At 38.0% G+C, this 18320-nt stretch overlaps 1 protein-coding gene across 4 annotated transcripts in view; it reads left to right on the top strand.

Annotated features, from left to right (window-relative positions):
* The window catches only part of grb14 (growth factor receptor-bound protein 14), a 42802-nt gene that overhangs the window by 12513 nt on the left and 11969 nt on the right, over window positions 1–18320 (top strand). For 2 of the 4 annotated variants that reach the window (XM_042495213.2, XM_042495215.2), the window contains one exon: window positions 15728–15884. In XM_042495213.2, coding sequence (XP_042351147.1) covers window positions 15728–15884 — 157 coding nt within the window. Of the gene's footprint in view, window positions 1–8079; window positions 8348–14934; window positions 15361–15727; window positions 15885–18320 lie in introns of those variants that run through there. The other 2 variants (XM_088083222.1, XM_088083221.1) reach the window with 2 other exon arrangements.

Genomic DNA, 18320 nt, shown 5'->3' with positions numbered 1-18320 from the left:
TGATTATCTAACACCGGAGTGTCTCCACTTGATGCACAAAGTCTCAAATGAGCCCTTCTACTCTGTGCCATCCTCACTCAATTCATACAGAGTGATTGCCAATCCTCCTGCACTCTCAGCAGCCTATTGTGAATACAGGTCAGGGATTTGCACGGATTTGGCATTTTCTTTGACAAATGCGACAATAATCCTCAAGTTTCTCAGTGAAGGAGCAATATGACACCCTGTTGACCTCACTCGGCAACAATGTGGCTTCCTTGTTAGCAAATCTTAAAGTGCTCCTTATGTATCTCGCTGATGAGGCCTGTGCCTGCACCTCATGGGCCTGACAGCCTCTCACTTAGTCTTTTCAGCGGCGAAGCTGGGGAGACAAAGGGAGTATGTCAGAGTGAACAGCTGTTTTTGTGTCACAATCCTCATGTCACAGGGTTATGACCTTCTTTCAGTAGCACTCAAGAAACCAATGACATCATTGTTCCAACTGTGCAGCACTCATCCCCTCACCCACCCTTGCAGCTCTTCTATAAAGGAAAATTGTCCATTGAGCTTCCCCAGTGTGTCTTTTTAGGTAGTAATTTTCCCATCAGTTACAATTATCTGTAAATAATAATCTTCTACTAAGGACAGGCTTAGATTATAAAATGAGCAGGCAAGGAAAATAGCAGTGGCATCTGTTGATGTGGCATCTTAAACAATTCAGATGTTTTAGTTTTACTGCAGTTGATTTGAATGGCTTTACACAATTGTGGCAAGACCCTTTGCGCAACATCACTTTGTTTTACGCAGGCTTTAAAGCTATTTCACTCGTGAGAAACTGGTTTATCCAAGCCCCCTGTTAGCCCTGTGTTTGCAGTGTAATGGTACATTTCCATAACAACACCACCGAGTCATGACTGCCACACTTTGTCATCGAGAAACCTAGATTTGCCGTCAGCTGCCCTGGGATGAATACCTTTCTGAAAGCATATAATGTCAGTGTGTTGACATGAAGATGCTTTGTTACAGGTACGATTGTGATTAAGACAGATAGATATGCAAGATCGGTTTGGCAAATAAGTCTGTGTCCCAACCTGTCTCAGCTGTTTCAGATACAGCCGTAACATAAGAGATTACTTTGTGAAATAAAATCCTCCTGCACTTTTGAGTTTGACCTCAGGAGAAGTGCCCACTGGCAATACCAAGGATTCAGATTCTAAGACTATTGGCCCAGCCACCACACCACTGAGTACACAAATACACAAAATTTATTATGACATGATGATGCTATTAATCTTTATAGGAATGAGAAACCTGTCATGCAACCAGTTGGTCACTGAGTACATTAACATGTACGAAATAGTCCACTTTTTTTTTATTCTAAAAAAAGACAATATTCACATCAAGCTGTTTACATGGCTAATGAAAAGGAATATTCCACTAAAACTCCTGTTTACTTGCAGCTCTGCATACTCCGGTTAAAAAAAGTGAAATGGCTGGATCCGCTTGTTAACTTGCCTCTTTGCATCAAAATAGGAATTTTTCCTATTTTCCTACCAGTGAAGGACTTGTTGTATCATGCAAACAAAGCCTCTTCTGTTTATTTTTTTAACCACCTTGTAAAGGTTGGTGCTGCAATATTTGCTCATATTAAAAAACCTGTTGATATCCAAGTCTTTCATAATGTTTAACATTAGGTAGGTTTTTTCTGACCAAAAACATTGTCTTTTATTTTGGGCATGCATCCTTAACAAACAGCCTTGCAAACTGTTGGTACAATGTATCCATGACAATGCACAGAGCCAATTGTAAGGATGACAGAGGCCTTGTGTCACAAACTGCAGTAAAAACCTCAAATGAGACATTATTCCATGTGTTAGTTCCATGCCTAAATAGTAATATTAAACCCGACTGATACTGATAATACTGGCATATCCCATATCTTATTTGGAAAATGCTAAATTTGGAAAAAGGCCCATTTTCCGATATCTATGCTGTTTTTATGAGCCATATCAAATTCTGAATGTTGTCATGTTTGTAAAATAGTGGATTATTAGTATGTATGTAAACGTATCCAGTGTGAAGACAGTTCTATGTTAATACTGTTGATGAGGGCAGCTGGCTTTGAGCGCAACATCATGGAAGAAGTGGCGATATCTTCATGATACAATGGCAAAATAAACAGTTTCTGAGGAAGTCCAACTCTCTGGCACAGCCTACACTCTCCAGGAATATAGTGGGCAGTCATGCTTGGATTCATACCAGAAACCAGAAGCACACAGGCAGCCCGTGTCCAGACGGTGTTGAGTGTTCAGTTCAGCCTTATGACTCAGAGGAAATGCCTGCCCCTTTAGAGATGTTATTTCAGATGCACCATGTCCATGTTCAATGTCTTCTCTACAGCAGATGTAACAGGGTCCTCAGGCTCACACTTTATTATAAATATAAAACAATTATTCATGTTATCTTCATTCAGCTTTTTATAATTTGTCAGAAATCTGCTTACAGACCAATCAGAGATTTGCTGAAGCCTTACCTTATGCATCATTTGAATTTTCTAAACTTGAATCAACATTAGGTTTATCACTGACAGGAAGAGTCGTGTTCTGTATTCTCTGTGCATAGTTTGTTTTCTTTTTGCCTAACAGAGAATATGTGTTATATAAAGGAGTCATCTGGTGCAGGTGCAGCCTTTTTTTCTCATAATGTCTCACTCTCTTTCCTCTTTCAGTCATATGGAATGAATGTTGTTTCTTATTTGTCTGATTGGTTTTTTTTTTTATTTCCTTCAAAATTTGTACCTTTAGTGATAAGACCAAATATAGCACATTAATTCTACAAGATGAACCCACTCCTTTCTCTTGGTGTCGATGAATGTCAGTGCAAACACTGCAGTGACTTGTTTTACTTTCTATGATTTCTCTGTGATGTGTGGAATGACAGCTGCAGACCCGGGTCATATGTAAACAGAAACAACCAGGGATTAAACTGTGAGAGTAGTTTGATATCAATCAGAATGTGACTTCATGTCAAACATAAGTAGCATCTCTCCCTCCCTCTCTCTCTCTTTCTCTTTCTCTGAAACACACACACACACACTGATAAATAGTTCACACTCTTTTCTGATCTTATCAGAACCAGACAGCAGCACTAAATACCGTGTGAATGCACCTAGAAATGCCAACTTAGTTGGATTTAGTCAGTGAAACATAGCATGGTATAAATTAAAATGCATCCCTCATGTCACGGAAACTTGGTCTCTTTAACTTTTAGTGACACAGCACACCTTTCAAACATAGTATGCTTTGGATTTCATGGCGCCAGAGATTGGTGTATCAAAGGACATTTACTCAAATACATTTACTCAAAAAGAAGTACATTTGAGGTAGTTTGCTTAGGTATTTCCATTCTATGCTACTTCATGCTCTGCAACGCTTTCAAGATTTAATGTCTGAATCTCAGCATCTGTTAAAGTAACAGTAATTTGAGTGGCACCAATCAACTTTTGAATTCTCACAGGGCTATGGCTGCCGTTGTAATGCTGTCATCTTACATAACATCTAACTCATCATTCCCCTTGTAGTAACTTGAGATTGTTGTCAATGTCCTGGTTAACATGATGTCTTTTTCCTTTTAATAAAGTTTAATTTTGTATTTTGGGCTGTTCTCTACCCCCAAAATTATGCCAGAAATACAAAGCCAGTTCAACAGAGCCAGGCTCTTTTCAACTGAGCTGGCTCGACAAACCCTGCAGCCTCAGTCAGAGCTAACAGGAACCTAGAAGGAGTTTATAAACTTTCTTTAACTCAGGCTCTCTGCTTTAGACTCCTTTGAATGCCTTTGAAGAATATGAAAATGTATTACAGCACAAAGTAACACTGTTACTTTATTAAAGGCAAGCGCTGACAGAAAATGATGTATAGTGAATGCACACGTTAATATAGGCGATCTATTTAGGCAATTATATCACTCTGTTATTTCGAACATGTCAGCTGCTCATTGTGCAGCTCTGAAACTTAAAACTTAAAGCAGCAGATTTTAACACCATAATCAAGAACTATATTTAGATCGGACACTGCCCCATAATTAAGGAGACGTTTAAATCACTTTAGTTGTTGGACAAATCAAAGTAAAATGATTTTTACGGATTGAATAATATCTGTGATAAATACCAACAGACTAATCTATCAGCTGTAATAGAACGGCAGTGTAAAAATGGACTTAAGCAAATCAGAACGAAGCATATTCCAAACATAAGAGGTGTTAACAGTATGGTATGATTTGAAGGAATTATATCGCATTTAATATGAAATTAACATCATTCTGAAGTGTATTTATAACATTTTCGGCTCATATGCTGACACTGATTATAGAGTGACGTTCCTCAAAGAAGCTGTGAAAGACGCTTTTCAGCTGATTTCAAGCTGAAACTCATAACATAACCTGCTCCCGAACCAGGTTAAGTTTGCCACATAAGCTACCATGGTGATCTAGCCAGATTAAAACAGATCCACCTTCATAGTACAGCAAACCCTGGCTTTACACTCAACAGACCTCGCTAAGGCACTAATATTGCTCTGTAGTATAACCCTTCCGGGGTGATAAGGAATACCTTAAATGACAGAAACCAACTTTGGGAAAAGAATTATTTGACTTGTACTACTCCTATCTGCTATCATTTAGGGGGGGGGGGGTTTATGACTTATACTGCAGCCAGCCACCACGGGGTGATCTAGATATTTTGGCTTCACTTTTGGGGAACTGATTTCACCTCTCTCCAGGCTAGGTGCTAAATAGGGAACAAAAGTTTTCAGTAGATAAGATTGTACCGTGACTGGCTGTGTCCTTGCTCTGCAGGATGGATACTGATATCTGCGACTGTTTTTAGATGGGTATACTGTGAATCCCCCTGCCCCGGGGTGGTATACACTCCTTGGTTACATACACGCACCACTGCACCTCTGGTTGCTGTCTTGTTACTTTGACAGAGCTTGCAAGGAGTCTTGATTGAATCAACTGTGGTCAAGGACAATGTGTCTGGAGCTGGCTTTGTTATGGGAGTTGTGGAGACTCTGTTATCATTCTGGCTCCATTAATACCAATTCATTTTAGCTGTGTGATAACTAGCAGCGTCTGGTTGTCTGCGCTCTCACAAGTCAATGCGCTGTGTTTCCAGATAAACATGAAGCCTGTCGTGGGAGGTTCTTCTTCTTCTGTCTGTTCTCATGAGTTGAAATAGAGGACAGTGATTGGTGCAGGCAAAGAGATAAAGAAATATAGACTCATGCACATTATTAAAATGCAGAGTAGAGGCTTTTTTTTTTAACTGTAGCTTTAAGAGCTTTTGGTGACAAGCTAAGCTGTTCTACCTCTCCGGGACACACTTCTAGCTTTGCACCACAAATAATTAGACTTGTCAAAACTATCTCTACTTCGATGCTACTTTTTGATACCACGTGTTTAAAACAGTATGACCCTGTTAATTAGAAATTTGATGGTACTGAAAATACCAAAGCTATAAAAAACAAATTTACAGTCAGATTTTCAACCCAAGGTTGCACAGATGAAACGACAGGAGAAAATCTACTGGTTCTCAACTTGTGGCTGTTAGGGCTGCAGAATATGTTAGTCAACATCCCTTTTGTAATGTTATTAGTGAAATAAAAAAGCAATAGTAAACTGTCATTTACAAAACAAAAACGTATGTAAAATCTTTCTATTTTCTTTGACAATAAAAAGGGACAATCATTTATTGACCCTTTTTTTGTTGTTGTTTTTTCCTTTTTTAATTAGCCATCTTCATGGTTTCAGTTCTGGCGGTGGTTGTAAAAAGCACCAGGGGAGACACTCAAGGTGCGCAGTCGACCGCGCTGCTAAGCAGCTTGGAAACAAGACGTGAAATTTCTGTTAGTCTTGAGAATCTGCAGCATTTATTTACTTTATTTATTTATTCTCTTCTCTTCTTCACTTTCTCATTGGTCCGTTTTCACCACATTCACCATCCTTCTCTCTTTCTCATTCCGTACTTGCTCTCCAAATCCCCATACTGGATTTATTATTTAAAGTGATACTATCAGATCATGAGACCAGATACTATCTGCAAATCTGTTCTCTTAATCATTCCCAAACCCCAAACATGACTTGAGGCATGTCTCCAGTGACTTTTTCTGTACCAGCACTGTTAATGCAGAAAAAAAGTGTTTTGTGTCCCAGGACTTTTTTGTGTTTTGCCATGGTATCTAATTCTGGTATCAAAGTTTAAAATTCTGGAATCATGACAACCCAAAAACAAAAATATAAACTACTGAAAAGGTATACACTGCACGTCTCACAATTAATTAAATATACAGCATTGCAGTAGCAAGGCTGTTAAGTTTGTATGTGTGTGGTCGTCATCAGACCATGACTTTTAGGCTGCTTGTAGTCCACAACTGTCTCTCCCTTATAAGTGCAGCTTTATGGAAATGGCATCTGCTCTCCACAGCAGGTACAAAATATACCTGTCAACCTATATACCTGTCAACCTTTAAAATTTAGTTTGTGTGTGTGTGTGTGTGTGTGTGTGTGTGTGTGTGTGTGTAAAACAGATGTGGGTTGTGAACTGAGGCTGGGGGAGTAAGAGCTATGTTGTATCTCTTATTCTCTCTGTCTGTCTCTTAAAGCTGTAGGTCATAAGTATAACATATATTAGTTGCTAACTAAGGATTGATTGAATTTTGTCTGTCACTATATCCACACAGCAGTATGTAACAGTCTGTGAAAATTGTATAATGTTTCTAGTGGCCTTACAGGACAAGAACAAAAACAGCCAATTAAAGCAGAGGAGTCTTTAACGCAGTTGTCAATCATGACGCTTGCTTGCTGCTCGCAGGAGACGTCTCAGGGATATTTTGGCTTCATTTTTTAAAGTGAGAGTAAGTGGAGATGCATTGTCCTTCTTTATGTACAGTCTTTAGGCCAAACTGTTAAACTAGGAAGCACTGATTAAATATTAATCAAGATTTTGTCACTGCATTGCCCATTTCTTACCTCAAATGTTTTCAGAAACATATTTTTTGTGTACTGTTTAGCTGTAAAATGAGACAGTTTGCTCAGTCAGTAGGTGGTGCTTAACCCATCAGCCAACTGTTTCCAACACCTTACAGCTAAGCTGTACACTAAAATGTGTTTTTGAAAACATTTGAGTTTGAAACCTAACGTGCACAAGAAAAGTGATTGACATGATATACAACCCTGCTTAAAACTCCTTGGCTGTGATTGGTTGTTTTTCTGTGTGTCACATTATTTTCTAGTAAATGCCAATGGAGGTAATAGGACGAGGCTGAAAGACACAATTTTTTTTTACGGTCTGTAATACTTGATGGGTGTAGTGACAGTTTTTGCAAATATGACAAAAAGTTATTTTCATAAAAGTTGCCAACTGCACCTTTAAAGGGCATGGTCATATTAAGATACAGTGGTGCCAAAGCATTGTATCAATTTCAAAGCATATGTAATAAGAGAATAAATAATAAGAGAATAAATAAGATGAAGTTTGATGTAGATCTAAAGGATCTAATGTGGTTGCTCAAAGAGGAAAACTATAGTGCAAGAATAAACCTTATTTTTTAATTTCCCTATATACACTCTGTAGTTTTTACATTATCTAATCACATATTAAAATGTGGATTGTTTAATGATTACTTTTTGCCCAGCTCCATGTTTAATATTTGCACACATAAAGTACACATTAATGTAAAGTTTCCATAAAAATGCTTGTGAATGTGTGTTGAGGGAAGTGTATTTTATGTTTGAGACTAAAAATAGCCATCTGGTGTCTGGTTAATAGTAAGCAAAACACACACTGATCCACAGACTTTTGGGAAAAGCTTACTTTGTTGCTCGTTTTGCTCTCAAGCTCATTTTGTTGCGTTTTTCCCATCGCCACCGGGAAGAATTTATTACTTTGATTCCAAGTATTTTACAATAGTTTTGGGAAAGCCTTAATTTTTTTCAGTTTTGTTTTTTGGAACTGCCTTTCTAAAAGGAGAGAAAAGGAAACAAGCTTCTACAGTCTCAAGGACAAAGGAGGAGTTTGTGTTTGTTGAGGAGGTGACACGACTTAGTTTCTCACACTTGTATTGTGAAGGATGTCACAGCAACAGTTTTTCTATCGCTTCCAAAATGGTTACTAAATAGAGAAAACTCTTCTGTGTTAAGTGCTGTATTATTAATAATCCCTAGTTCTACTCTTTGTACTTTATCCTTATTTTCTGTTGCTATGTACGGATATTTTTCACATAGTTAATTGTGCACCTAAGGCAGAAGCATGAATTTCCATGCGAGAAGAGTCACGTTGCCTGCCATCACACCACTTTGTCTGCAGAAGCGGGTAGGAAACTTGCATGGATACCCTCTGTACTGTCTCCTGAACATTTCTCCTCTTTACTAATGAAGGGCTGCCCTCTGTTCTTGTTTGCCGATCGTTCTAAATTTAAGCCGTCTTTTTAGATTGCACTGGATGAACCCCATGTGAGCTTTCTTTTACAATGTGTACAACTTTTCAAACTTTTTATCTTCATGAATATGTTCACACTCTGTTCACAATAATTTGCCCACACTGCTGTTGGCTGGCTTATGTTTTTGTGAAGCACATTCTTGCAATTAATCTTTGACATGGATGCAATGTGTCATTTGATTATAAAAGATGGTGTTTTAAACCTCAAATGAGCAGGCTCTCACTGGACTCTGCAAATATACAAAAAATTATTACTTTGATAAGGAGCATAAATGCTGACAGAAACTTCACACGTCGAGCAGTACTTTGCATTGGTAGGACAAATCTGACTGTGGTGTTGTTCCTGTGACTGTTCATGTTCACAAACATTGTTTCATCAGAAATACAGTGTAAATTCTTAAACCTTTAAAATTTCTCAATTGTTTATTGTAGATTTATATATTCTTGCTTTATGATGGCTTGCTCTTATCATTTCATACTTACAATGCAGTCACTTGTCACAGAAAGGAAAGGTAAACCATCTAGCAAACCGAAATATGTGCTGTGTTACAAATATGGCACCTTCTTGTGAACTATATTTATATGCTGCAGAGCTGCAATGTTCTAGAGAGCTGCATTGTTCTAGTGATGAAAACTTGTTTCATTTTCGTAAAGCCGTCTCAAATATCTTCTCTGTCCCATATTTGAGTTAAATATGGTGTGCAAATCCAGTCCCAACAAACTAAGCAGAAAAGAAAATTGGCCAAATAGTTCTTATTTCTTTGTAGAATCGTAACACTTTTAAGCAAAGTCAGTTTTGTTATTGTGTAAAGTAGCTTAGCTTTCCATTATGCGTATCTGTGTAGCCTGATAATAGTTGTAATTCTCGTCATATGTGCACGCTGAAGGCTCAGTAAAGCAAATAGCATTCTGTCTGCAACGTTTTGGTCCAGTTCTGTTTCAGCACTCAGAGCAACAGTGACCAATAATATTTGGGAGCCATTAGCCATTAGCTTTTGGTGTAAATAGCACCTGGTTCAGCCATTAGAAAGAAAGTCCCACACAAGTTTGAGACTGTGAGTTTTTGCAATGATGTTATATTGGGAGGACATTCCTCAATAGCTTCTTAGAGGCTGGAGGCTGTGATAGAGCTGCAGCTGTGGGAGTGCAGTTCAAGGTTAAACCAGAGCAGTCTAATTGGCAAAATGGCTCACACTGTCCTGTCCTTGAGATAAGCCAGTCTAAAAGAGGAGTTTATCTTCAACAAGACTATATGTGGGGTTTCACAGTCGATGTTTGGATATACTCATACTATTTTTTTTCTGTTGCTTTACCCCCCACTTTACCCCTCACCTCTGAGATGCAGCTGTACAAAACAACATCTGGTGGGCATCAAAGTATGCTGAATGAGGCTTGCTTTTGCATACTGTAGCAACATTGCCTGACTGTTAATTTTGTGGACGGACATGACTGGCCAATCTAAGCTTATCACATATTTATCAGTATACCCTAGTACAGAAGTCCATTGATGCGTATAATTGAATTAATTTATAAATGTTTTATTATTTGTCCACCAGAGGGCAATAATGTTTATTTTTCCAGCTTTTTAAATGTCTTAGTATATTTTGATCATAATTGTGCAGTTTGTAAATTTAAGGTATTTTAGATTACATCATGCTTGCATGTGTATATCTGTCTGTCTGCAGCTTATCTCGCATACTACTGGACCCATCACCCTTATATTTTTAATACACATTGATGACTATGCTTAAGGACCTCTCGTGGTTTGCTGTGATTTACAATAAAAAAAATTAAAAATTATTCACTGCTCTGTTATATACCATCATCAACTGACTCTTCCTTCCTCTTAACCAGCCAGTGGGGGCCACGAGTGAAATCACACAACAAAAGGCATTTCAGGCTTATAGCAGGGCTATAAACAAGTTTAGGACATTTGTTTTTACCCAAAAACTGACTTATTTAGAAAAGTTTGGTCTCATTTTGAATAAGAGCACCTGCAGATTACTTTCATACCAGATTTGTTTTGATTCACTGAAGTTAGGCTCGAAAGGAGATGACTAAATCCTTGTTTTTGTTCCTTAAAGCTATCTTGACTTTAAGGGAGCTGGGAGGTAGAATTTAGTGAGATTCAACTCTTCTTTCTTTGGGAGGGAGAGGGAAGTTGTGTCCAAGGTTTCTAACCATGTAGCCTGCCTATTCTGGTTACACCTTTATTATGTGGGAGAGTTTGTAGAACCAACCAATTTCAGACACTAGACCACAGTTTTGACTGTCTTGAGTTGGAGGAGGCTAAAAGTTTTGTCTGTTTGCTCTGCCTTTTTTTTCTAAGCTAACAATGCTGTATTGTGTGGGAGGTGTGGAAATAATTTAATGTTGGCTGTGTCACCACTACTTAAAGTGGCCTGAATTAAATTAACCATTCAGTAAATTTTATTAGGGTGATGAGCTTTAAAGTACCTTAGGGTAAAGTTAAAGATCAATATCTACCTAACTAACAAACTAAGCCAACAGGGTACTTCTTCGGGTGCTTGTGTCTTTCAGAAAGTACAAAATCAGATCAAAATTTAACTCTAAACTCATTCTAGATGCACATTTGAGAAAAGTTGTTCTCCAGTAACTCTCCCAATTAGGTTGACTTCTAATTTTGTCTGGACAGCAACCAAAACTTTGCTGAAACCACTGATATTTTTAGTTTAGCAGCTGATGCCAGTTAGAAACAATAATCCTGCAGAGAAGTAACTCTTAAGGTCACACTCTTTAGTTTTGCATGTTGCAACATAAAAGGTGAACTACATGACGTAGGCGGACATGAATGCTTTTCAGGTGAAAGCATGTGTACATTTGGATCAGGGTTACTCGCTGATGAATGCACCTCTGTGTTCACTGATAAAGACATCAGCCGTTTACACAGCATGCTACCTTGCCTGGCCATTCATTAGAAACTCTTCACCAATGATTAACAGTACCTTCCATCAGCGTTAGCCGCAGTGAAAGTTAATGCATAATGATACCATTTTTTTATGGAAGTAAAACTAATTAAATTCTGTAATTAAAATTATTAGACGTATCTTGTGATGTTCTAAGCAGTTTGCACTGATAATTATAAAATGTTTGGTGAAAGTTTTCATTTATACATTTTGGTAAAAGCTCAAATATAAAATTTCATTGCACCATTACATAAAATGTAAAATGCTGGATGTTTTATATAAAATCTGTCTTTGTGATTCAGCATGAAATATTTTCTGCATGACTCAGGCATCTGCTGAGCTGATTAGTGAATCTAAAACAATCTGCAGAGCAGGATTCATATTTAAAAGCTTCGCTTTTAAATAGCTTTTGATAGCCACCCATGTGAGCACCATTTTGGTGCCTTAGGCCAAACACCCACTATTTGACATCAAATAATTGGTGATAATTATGCAAATGTTGAAAAAAAATTATACTATCACAGTAACCATGGAGACGGCACTTACATTCACAGGGAACTGCTCTGCTTGTGTGGCTCTAATGTCCACTCTCTCCAGCAGAAGTAACATAATGATAAAGCACCACCAAAAACCTTGTCTCATAGACTATGGCCCAAATCCAAGACACACCTGGCCCCTACCACCTTGCCCTTGCCTCGCTGTTTTGCATGTTCACAGTTAGGGTTGGGATGTCTAGACTCTTGTTGGGATAGGAAGGTAGGCCGAAGTATAAGGGCTACATGGCCTTCCAAACGGAGGTTTTTAAGAGGCACACATCCAGAATAAGATTCTGGATATCATAATTTCAATGTCATTTCAACATATTATGGTCCTTTTCTTTATAACAAGCAAAACAAAAAAAAATGCGAGTATGCCAATGTCCCAGTGGCTAAATAACATTGTTTTTGCTGATTTATGCATGTCAGTGCTGCATTTTGACATATTTCCATGCCATATTCACCCCATGTGATGGCATATGATGCCAGAAATTGAACTCAAGTCCAGCAGCAAAGTTGCTGCACTTGTTTTTCGCTCCTCTCATATCAAATCAGACTGGCAGATTAGGAGCACAGGTTACTAACCCTACCCTACAGAGCACCACAAAGTGGCCAGGTAATGAAGCAGTGTTCCCTTGTTATTCAAAGACTTGTTTGATAAATTAATGACATGAACCTTAAGTTGAGAACAAATTGCAAGTGTCCTGACAGCTGCAAAATGATGCCTATAGCCCACATAAAAGAAATTACCACAGCAGGTAACACTTGTTGCATCTGTTTACGTAAGCACCAGCACTGACAACTACCGATCACTTATCAGGGTCTTAAAGGGTCATCCCATTTCGTAGTAAAGGACTACAACCACTACCAATTTTAGCTCTATTTCGAGGGGCAAAGTTGCACTCTATATATATATTTTGCAGACTGCAGCAGGTTTTCATCAAGGATTTCAATGACCTTTGCTGTTTTTACAGTCCCCTTTGCAATTCCTCCTAGGTCTACTGCAGAGATGCAGCCCCACAGCTGGAAGCCTGGATGGTATGCCTGTACTGTTGTGTTGTATAACGGCAACACAAGTCAAAGTTTTGGTCTCGGCTGCCTTCTTGTGATTGTTTCTGGCTTTCTGGTTGCCTCACAGCCCTGAAGCTGTGACGAGTGAAGCACCTAGGCCACAGTTTGTATGTGCAATACCTTCATCTCAGCTGCGAAACATATTAATTCCCATAGATTTAGGTCTAAACAATACTTTGATACATTTTACAACATAAAATCCTGTTGTGTAACACTGTGTAGTCTCCCTTTCAGTCAAATATGAGGCTGTTGTATGTAAAAAATTAAAAGGAAAAATGGAAAAAAAACCTCCAAAACTCTAAATCATTTAAAACAATAGAAAAAACACCTCTGAAAACTATGAATTATAGAACAACAATAAAAAATAAACAAAACACTCAAAATTATTAAAATTAATAAATAAATAAAACAAACACCCCACAAAATGAATGCATTTCTTAGGGGGGAAATTAATTTAAAAATATTTTTTTTAAAAGGAGGGGGAAACACCCATAAAAACTTAGAAAAAATTAGAAATAAAAAAAGAATAGAAAATAACAAAAATGTTTATCAAAATAGGTGGGAATTGTCTGTCAATTGACTGATGTCATCTAATAATGAATAATATTTCATAAACTCTTCACATTTTTATGTAAAGTACAAGTGCCTCAAATTTGGATTTAAGTAGAGTATTTGAGCACTTGTATTTAGTTACATTTCACTACTGTTGTTGATGTCTACTTTCTCAATATCCAAACTAAAATTTGCACAGGACTAACTACAATTTTCAGTTGGTCTGTGTTAAGTAATGCAAACATACAGTACATCTGCAATGCTAATGTACCAAAAAGGTTTCCTCACCCTCTGACAAACCCTACCCTGTTCCTGGTGAAATGTGATGCCTGAATGATTTGATTTGACCAACTCTCAGAAAGCCACTTCCTCACAGCAGCTTAACAGGCTTCCAGGCTAGATGTAGTTATCACCAGCAGAACAGCAAATACCTTTTTTTTTTAATGTAGTATTTGTGTATTTCAAATGAAAAATATTCTGCATCTGCTGTTGTCTTTGTCTCTGATTTGTTTCAAAATGATTTTAGATAATTAACCTGCAGTACTATGATGCAATGTTAACTATATTAAAACACCGGCAGCTGGAGTAATCTGTTTAATGCAGGCCCTCGTCTTTGCGAGACATCCACAAGCAAAGATATTTGTCTTGTAAGGCTCCAAGCGGGCTGATTAAACACTAAATGGTTTACACTGAGAGATGATGTCATAGCTGGAGGCTCCCATTTGCTGATGGCTCCTTGAGGGCTCAAACCTCAGCCCTGCTGGAGAGCGCTGACCTCTTTTCTCTCCACAAAAGGAATCAGGCTCGCCCTGCCCAGCTTTAAACTACCAATAGCAGTCATTGAAAGAAAAGAAAAGAGACAGTCATTTGGTCTTTACTGTGCCCCCCTCTCCGCACCCGCCTCTGTCAACTTTAGACCGAGTTGACCCAACTAGCATTACATTTAACCAGCACCTTTGTAATTGCTCTGTGGGCTCTTGCAGGGCATTATGCTGGGAGCTCTGCTTGCCATGGGCGTGTGAATGTGAATGTGAATGAAGAGGGGGTTGGAGCCTTGTGACTTTCTCTGTCTCTCTCTTTCCATCCCCTGAGCTTTTTTCACAAATGGAATATGTAATATTGCTGGCTTCATCAATCTGTTAAAGAGATGGCAATTTGTCATTCAGATGTAGTTGACTTTTATGCTGCTGTTCATTGCAGAAAATATTTATTACTGCAAGGGGGGAAATTTGTTTTTATGGACTGATCTGATATTAGAAGATTTCCTCAACAACTTCAAATGGACTCTTTAACAATATTTCCCAGTTTATTAAAATGGATTTTGTGCATAAGAGATGGGGATCGAGATGGCAATACAAGACATGCATTTAATCTTATTCTCTTTTTCAGTTCGTTTTCAGTTCAGTTCACTAGATCTGACCTATTAAGGTGCATGTTTGAGAGGAGCGCTATTGAAAGAGCAGATTAAACTCTGGCTTCTTGACGCTTAGTGGTGCAGAAAGGTAGCAGGTGATTTGGTATCAAGCCCCAGCGATACAGATATGTGGAGTCGGGACAGCGTCGTGCTAAGAGGCAGTTCTGTCTAATTGCCTCCTTTCAGCTCCACTGCAGCACAGAGCGAGAGAGAGCGAGAGAGAGAGAGAGAGAGACACTCGTTGCTTCCCAGCTGACACTCGCAGTGCTGTCAGACGCGTGTTTTTGTTTCTTACAAAAGCTCTCTTTTGCAATGCTGTGCACTCAGCCATGCATAGGCTACAGATCTTGCCCAAACTCAGAGCTCTGCTTGGCTCCAAAGAGAGGGGTAAGTTTCAGATGGATTAATTTTTGAAGTGTTTGATGTCTCAATGTGGTTTTGCCATATTACTTCAGTTTTCTTTCCAACCTTAAATATTCACATCCTGGAACATGCTTTGCACATTGTTCTCTCCTTGTAGGGCTTTCATCAACTGTTATTTTCTGAACATTTTGTTGCTACAAGAGAAAACAGGAGCTACCTAACTAGTGTCTGTGGGTCAAACTGATTAATTTGTCTTGATACTTGGCCTTACTTTTTATACTGCTCATTGCATTACTTCAAGCAAAACAACATTCTTCTTGCGTTTCTTGGAGGTGAAAAGGTATCTTGTTGAGAAGTTGAAATGGTCATTAATTTATTGCTTCTTTTGCAGGTAATCAAAGTTTATAGTGAAGATAACACCAGCAGGGCAGTAGAGGTTCCCAGCGACATCACTGCCCGGGACATATGCCAGCTGTTTGTCTTGAAGAACCACTGCATCGATGACCACAGCTGGACTCTTTTTGAACACCTGTCTCATCTGGGTATAGGTAAGGTTTTCTGCAAAATCGCCATCTTTTAATGAGAATGTAAAAATATCAGTAGCATGCATGGTCAATATCCTTATCTAGTCTTTAAAAAAAGTCTAAGATAATATGCAGAGGCAGTTGGTAAAAAAAAAAAAAATAAACAAAGCAAATTTGAAATATTTTTAATCATGTGATGGTAATGTTAGTCCTATGGGTGAGGCTTGCTTGATTTGATGGGAGGAGTGGCGCTAGAAACAGATGAGGTGACGTTCAGATATATGTGATTGGAAGAGAGCACTGTATACTGTTTAATTAAACCCTAAACTAATTTATTGCCCAGTCACAATGTTTAGAATATGAGGGAGCTAATGATGGTGACATTGATTGTGTCTTAATCGCTGTGAAGCATTAATTATAGATTTTCCAAACATCATTTCTCGTACTCTAATGGCATTGCAATAGGAAAGAGTTAATGCAGTGCATGTATGAAGCAAAATCGCTGTCTACATTGGCGTATATAGATTTTCTGTCATTTGTATAATTTTCACCCCTGTGCGAATCCCCAGAGACCCCGAAAACAATATTACTTGGTACTTGGGTCACGGTACAATATTATTACAATACACCTAATATTGCAATATAAGGAAATGTATTACCTTTCTTAACTGTACATTTAGGAACATCTTTGTCGACTGTTTTTGTTAAGATAAGATAAAGTTTTCAGTCTGTTCATCGCACTTCAATCGTTTTAATTGCAGCAACATGTATCTGGCGGACTGAAATAGCAACTGATTGTATTATCGAGGGGTATCAAAAGTTCAATTGATATTTGCAACATTAATAACTTGTAGAATAATCAGTGTATTGTCACATATTGCCAAGCAAAATATCACAGTAATATTCTGTATCAATTTTGTCCTCCACCCCTACTACTAGAATTGTCTGCATGGCTTTTGTTGTGCACTGCAAGAGGCTGCTGTTATGTCTGCATTTGTAAACCACATTTTCTGCTGATCTTTGGCAGTATCACAGTATTATGGCAAACCAGGGTATTTACTGTAGAAATCCCCATGGTAACATTTTCAATGTGTCAGACAGACTCGAGTCTTTCTCTTTAACTTATACGGAGATGCTGTATTGAGGATGTATTGTACGTAATGCACATCATGTGGTCAGTCTCTAGTGGAACAGACTGCTGAGCTGGGAAACATGGTGACAGCGAGTGGTGGGGATAACGTCACAGTGCTATAAAAATCTTGCCACAACAGCAGAGAGAGAAACTGGGAAAAATAGCATATTTACACATTTAACTCTGTGACTTAACAGTTTATTTCAAACAAACCAGAGATGCTGATATTTTGAGCAGTGGACCAAAAATCTAGACAACTAACAAGACAAACTAAGACAATTTTGTTTCTGTTGAGTTTGAGTGGAGTGTTTTACGAGGAGTTAATAAGGCAGTTAAGCAAGGCTGAAAGAAAGAAACTTGACTTCGGAGGGTGTATCATTTATATCTTTGTTTAATAAGGACAATGGGTGTAAGAAAATTTCCTATCTTAACATTTTATATTGTTTATTCATTAGACTGAGATCACAGAATGTATGTAGCTAACTTGTTGGTCACAGGGCACAAATACCGCCATACCACAGTTAAATTTCAGGAAGGTATGAAAAAGTAGATATCGCCTAAGCCTTCAGCTTGTTGTTGCTGATTTCATCCATTTTAGTTTAAAATACCACCAGTTATTGAGCTGGCAGGTGCTGTTTGAAAGTCATACACCAGTTTTAACTGTGGGTGTTTCATCTTTTTACAGAAAGGGCTGGCTTTAGAAACTGTAAAGGAACATTTGAATTAACGGACATCAAAATTTATGCAGAACTATGTATATTACATGTAGTTGTATTTGTATATAAAAGGAACATCACAATATGAATTCAACATAATGTATAAATGACACAAAATAAAATCTTTTTTAAGCCAACAGTGAAAAACTCACATTTTGTCAATGATATATTAACACCGAGCTGCTAGGGGACTACATCAAAAATTTCTCAGTGCATTTTCACACTATTGCACACATTACATAATTCATCCATCTGTTCTGTTCCAATCATCAATGCTTATTTAATCAAAACTACATGGTACTATTGCTTGCCAGTGAAAAATATGTATTTAGATGTGTTATTTTACTTTTCAGATAAGCTAACAAATTAAATGGCCCTTTGTGTGTTGACAAAATCCCCCTGAGCTAATATAACTCTTAAAGAATCCATTTACTTGTGTTAAAATGCAATGTCTCTTGGCTCTTTTCTTAATTTAGAACAAATTTGATATTTGGAGATGCATGTTATTGAAACAGTTGACTACGTTCATTCATTTACAAAGCAGGGTGCGCGTCCTTTTCGTGGGATTTTGTTATCAGCCATGTACATCATGAATAGTTTACTTGTCTGATG

Source organism: Plectropomus leopardus, chromosome 10 (assembly GCF_026936395.1).
Source record: "Plectropomus leopardus strain MGB_pleo_1.0 chromosome 10, ASM2693639v1, whole genome shotgun sequence".
NCBI lineage: Eukaryota > Metazoa > Chordata > Actinopteri > Perciformes > Serranidae > Plectropomus > Plectropomus leopardus.
Note: the sequence above shows the minus strand (reverse complement) of the source record. Positions and strands in the feature narration are given on the sequence as shown.